Source organism: Eimeria necatrix, genomic scaffold, assembly GCF_000499385.1.
Source record: "Eimeria necatrix Houghton genomic scaffold, Enh_scaff632, whole genome shotgun sequence".
Lineage (NCBI taxonomy): Eukaryota > Apicomplexa > Conoidasida > Eucoccidiorida > Eimeriidae > Eimeria > Eimeria necatrix.
Window position 1 is genome coordinate 1 of NW_013654481.1, and position 5,000 is coordinate 5,000.

The 5,000-nt window shown below is 55.3% G+C and overlaps 1 protein-coding gene across 1 annotated transcript in view; it reads right to left on the bottom strand.

The window, feature by feature from the left end:
- Positions 1-83: 83 nt before the first annotated feature.
- The window catches only part of ENH_00067720 (Notchless protein homolog 1, related), a gene marked incomplete at both ends in the record, with an annotated part of 6,175 nt that continues 1,258 nt past the window's right edge, over positions 84-5,000 (bottom strand). Inside the window, 10 exons of the mRNA XM_013582401.1 lie at positions 84-247; positions 447-550; positions 1,115-1,242; positions 1,453-1,499; positions 1,859-1,963; positions 2,934-3,039; positions 3,280-3,702; positions 3,927-4,043; positions 4,264-4,357; positions 4,771-5,000. The exon at positions 4,771-5,000 is cut by the window's right edge and continues 31 nt beyond it. Of these exons, the coding sequence (XP_013437855.1) occupies positions 84-247; positions 447-550; positions 1,115-1,242; positions 1,453-1,499; positions 1,859-1,963; positions 2,934-3,039; positions 3,280-3,702; positions 3,927-4,043; positions 4,264-4,357; positions 4,771-5,000 (1,518 nt within the window). The remainder of the gene's footprint in view (positions 248-446; positions 551-1,114; positions 1,243-1,452; positions 1,500-1,858; positions 1,964-2,933; positions 3,040-3,279; positions 3,703-3,926; positions 4,044-4,263; positions 4,358-4,770) is intronic.

The following is a 5,000-nucleotide window of genomic DNA, read 5'->3' on the forward strand; positions in this document are numbered from 1 at the left end:
GCTGCTGCTGCTGCTGCTGCTGCTGCTGCTGCTGCTGCTGCTGCTGCTGCTGCTGCTGCTGCTGCTGCTGCTGCTGCTGCTGCTCAGTGCCTCCAAATCCTCAGCATGCGGTCTTTGCCCCCCGAAGCTGCTGCGCCTCCAGCGGGCGCCCAGTCGAGGGCGTAGACTTCGTCGGCGTGGCCGGGGAGGTCTTCTTTGAGTTGCTGCTGCTCCGCGTCCCACACTTTCAAAGTGCTGTCGCCGCTGCCTGCAAACCCTAAACCCTAAACCCTAAACCCTAAACCCTAAACCCTAAACCCTTGCCGGCCGCAGCCTCGCCGCGCGGCGGTCGCACTCCCGCGCTGCCGAGAGGGCGCCGCAACGCCGACGCAGCAACAGCAGCAGCAGCAGCAGCAGCACAAGCAGCAGCAGCAGCAGCAGCAGCAGCAGCAGCAGCAGCAACGGACCTGACAGCAGCAAACGGCTGTCTGCGGCCCAGGCCAGCTGGTAGACAGGCCCCACGTGGCCCCTCAAAGTGGCCATGTACTGGCCAGTGGTCCCGTTCCACAGCCTGCAACAAACCCTAAACCCTAAACCCTAAACCCTAAACCCTAAACCCTAAACCCTAAGCCCTAGGTCCTTGGTCTGTCGACTGGGAAAATGCAAATAAACAAATGGACTGACATGAAACCAAATCAGCTGAAACGAGTTAAATTCGAAATAAATAAAATAATAAAATAATGAAACAAATAAAATTAATTGGATAAATTAAATAACAATAAACAAAACAGATAAAATAAAATAAATAATATGCCATTTTAATAAAATATAATTAAAATTAAAAACAAAATAAAAATTAATTAAACCCGCCTGATGGACTTGTCGAAAGAGCCCGAGGCGATCATGAGGCCGTTGGGGGAGAAGCACACCTGCGCAGACATCTCAAACCCTAAACCCTAAACCCTAAACCCTAAACCCCAAACCCTAAACCCTAAACCGCAATCCCAGAAACCCAAGCGCTACGCTCTGCCCTCGATGGCTCGATTTCGTGTAGGGCAAACCGAATCCCTTCGCCGCCACGCTTCCCATAAACCCTAAACCCTAAACCCTAAACCCTAAACCCTAAACCCTAAACCCTACGCAGTTGATGAGCTTCTGATGCCCCGTCATCCGCCCCACTTCCTCAAAAGACCCGTTGGGCTTTAGCCTGCGGAGGATAAGAGTTGAGTCATCTGAGCCGGAGAGCAGGGCCTCCTCGCCGCACTGCGCAAACCACAAATTAGGGTTTAGGGTTTAGGGTTTAGGGTTTAGACTCTCCAATTTGCGCGCGGGCGGCAAAGACAGAAGAAACAGGCACTGCCAGAAGCAACAGCGAAGCAAACAGAGAAAAGGGGATAATCAGCAGCAAGAGCAGCAGCAGCAACAGCAGCAGCAGCAGAAGCAAGAGCAGCAGCAGCAGCAGCAACAGCAGACCTCTTTAATAAATGTATTAAAGTTCTTTTCCGCAGCGTCCTTCATTTCTGAGAAATAAAGCCCGCAGCACGATCTAGGGTTTAGGGTTTAGGGTTTAGGGTTTGGCAGGCAGGAGGCCCAGCAGACCCAGCCTGCTGAGCCCAAGGGCCCTACCAGCTAACCATCTGGCTAGCCACCTAGTTAGCTAGCTAGCTAGCTAGCCAGCTAGCTAGCTGGCTACCTAGCTAGCTAGCCAGCTAGCTAGCTAGCTAGCTGGATAGCTAGCTAGCTAGCCAGCTGAGTGCTCTGGGGGCCTCTCTTGCTTCATCGGCTCTCCCCCGCTGCGTGCCCGCGAATTAGCTGCTCAAGCTAGACCCTAAACCCTAAACCCTAAACCCTAAACCCTAAACCCTAAAAGGGGGCTTACCTGCGAAGGAAGTAAAAGCCTGCTGCTGCCCCCGGTTGTCGAAGGGGCCCCGGCGCAGCACCGCATCGGAGTTCAGGGCCAGAGTGTTCACCCAGTGTGCATGCCCTGCAGCAGCAGCAGCAGCAGCAGCAGCAGCAGCAGCAGCAGCAGCACAGTAGCAGCAACAGCAGGAATGATAGCGACACGGACAGTAGCTGCTGCAATAGCAGCAACAGATGCAGCAGCTTTTAGAGCAGCAGCAGAAGCCGGGACACACCGGCAGCAGCAGCAGCAGCGACCGGGACACAATAGCAGCAGCAGCAGCAGCAGCAGCTTGAGCAATAGCAGCAACGGCAACAGCAGCAGCAAGAACAGTAGCAGCCACAGATGCAGCAGCAGCAGCAAAACCAACAGCAGCAGCCGAGGCAGCAGCAGCAACGGCATCAACGCAGCAGCAACAACCTCGCGCCCGCCAGAAGGTCAGCAGCAGCAGCAGCAGCAGCAGCAGCAGCAGCAGCAGCAGCAAGAGCAGCAGCAGCACCTTTAAGGTCCTTGACAAGGGCCCCCGTCAGAGGGTTAAAAACCTTCACTGTTGTGTCTCTTGAGGAGCTGAATAAATAGCCTGAACGAAAGGGTTTGCAATTAGGGTTTGCAGCAAGGGTTTGCAGCTAGGGTTTAGGGTTTAGGGTTTAGGGTTTCCAATAGGGTTTGCAATCACGGCCTCCACATAGTGCTGCTGCTTTGGCAACTGCGCTGAGCCTTTGGGGTTTATAATTTGAGCCTGTGCTCATGATTAGGGTTTAGGGTTAGGGTTTAGGGTTTAGGGTTTAGGGTTTAGGGTTTGGGCCCAGCGCTAGGGCAAACGGGCCATAGGCAGCTACTGCTGCTTCTCTACTCTATTACAGGGGTTTAGGGTTTAGGGTTTAGGGCTCTTGACTCTATTACAGTGGTTTAGGGTTTAGGGTTTAGGGTTTAATCGTGGGTAACTCTGCAGCTTCAAGGCGCGTGGGCTGAGGGAAACGGCGAAGGGTTTCCAACTACGGCCTAGGGCTTAGGGTTTAGGGTTTAGGGTTTAGGGTTTAGGGTTTAGGGGCACCTTGGGGGCCGCCAGACCACTTTACTTGAGTAACAGGCTGAGTATGAAAACTCAAAACCCTCAGCGCTTGCTGCTGCCCCGTTCGCCAGATCCGCACAGTGCAGTCCTGCAGCCCCAAACCCTAAACCCTAAACCCTAAACCCTAAACCCTAAACCATCGAATGTAAACCCTACCCTTCGCTGATAACCTGAGTTGGGAGCTCGAACCCTTGAGCCGGAAGACTCTGGATTTCTACTGAAATGCGCAGATGCAGCAGCAGCAGCAGCAAGAGCAGCAGCAGCAGCAGTGAGGGCAGCAGCAGCAGCAGCAGCAGCAGCAGCAGCAGCAGCAGCAAGAGCATCCTACCTTGCTGCCGCTCGCCAAGAGGAGGCTCGGCAGCGCAAACCCGAGGCGTTTTCTCCAGGCAGCAGAAATGCGTTGGCTCGAGCCCTTTGCTGCTGCTGCTGCTGCTGCTGCTGCTGCTGCTGCTGCTGGCTGCGCCTTCGTGCTGCTGCTGCTGCTGTTGCTCTTGCGCTTCTGGCTTTTCGCGGCGGCGGCGGCTTCGTTGGCCTGCGCCGCCTTCTCCGCTGCTGCTGCTGCTGCTGCTGCTGCTGCTGCTGCTGCTGCTGCTGCGTCTGCCTCCGCTTCTGCTGCTGCTGCTGCTGCATCTTCAGCAGCAACTAAGTGCAGCGGCTGCCACACCAAACTTGTCACTGGCTGCTTGTGGCCCTTCAGGGGGGCCCCCGCGAGGGCCCCCCCGTCAGGGTCCCAGATGCAGACTGTGCCGTCCTGCGCAGCAGCCCAAACCCTAAACCCTAAACCCTAAACCCTAAACCCTAAACCCTAAACCCTAAACCCCAGACTCTAAACCCCAGATGCACAGTCCTCTTGCTGGCAAGCGGGAGGCTCTTCTGCGCCAAAGACGGCGCAGTGCCGCAGCTGCGCCGGCCACCCCTTAACAACTAGGGTTTAGGGTTTAGGGTTTAGGGTTTAGGGTTTAGGGTTTGACAAACCATTCCGGCAGAAGCAAGCAGCTGGCCGTGAGGAGCCCAAGAGACACAAAGCACCCAATTGCTGTGGGCTCTGAGGGTTTTCAGGGGCGTCTCCGTGTTGAGGTCCCACAGCCGAACCTAAACCCCAAACCCTAAACCCTAAACCCTAAACCCTAAACCCTAAACCCTAGAGGCCCGGAAAAACCCTCAACTCTAAACCCTTCGGCTTAGCAGCGCTTCCGCTTCTCTTGGCGGGTCGCTTGCGGCGGCAGAGCAACCTGCTTCCTAAACCCGAAACCCCAAACCCTAAACCCCAAACCCTAAACCCTAAACCCTAAACCCTAAACCCTAGGGTCACCGTGGTATCCCCTCCTGCTGTTGCCAGTCTGCTGCCTTCAGGGCTGAACGCCGTCGCCAATATTGCTTCCTCATGGCCTGCAAAGCGCCAAACCCTAAACCCTAACCGCTAAACCCTAAACCCTAAACCCTAAACCCTAAACCCTAGACCGTAATACAAGAAGCAAGATATGCGCCTCTGCAGAATTAGCTCGCAGGGCCTACCTGTGCGGGATGCTCTGTAGGGTTTAGGGTTAAGGGTTTAGGGTTTAGGGATGGGCTCTAGGGTTTGTTCCCTGGGGTTTAGGGTTTAGGGTTTCTGCTGCAGACCCTGGCCTTGGCGCGTTTTGGCCAGGGTTTAGGGTTTAGGGTTTAGAGGGAGTGGGGTTTGGCCTGCGAAGGCCCGAGCCCGCTGGCCGCGGCGCCCCAGACATAAAAAGCACCTAGGGTTTAGGGTTTAGGGTTTAGGGTTTAGGGTTTGCCTGGGAGGGCTGAGGAGCAGCGCGTGACGGGAGAAACCCTAAAAGACGCGAGAGGTCTAAAATTGATTTTGAAAATTTGTTCTGCTCCTTTGGCTCCGGAAGCAGCAAAAGCAGCTCCTAGGGTTTCCTTTATTTCCGTGCTGCTGCTGCTGCTGCTGCTGCTGCTGCTGCTGCTGCTGCTGCTGCTGCTGCTGCTGAGGGACAGCGAGAAGCGCCGCCCCTCCAGCGCAGCCAAAGCCTCTTCATCATTTGCTGCTGCTTCCCGTAGCACCTGCAG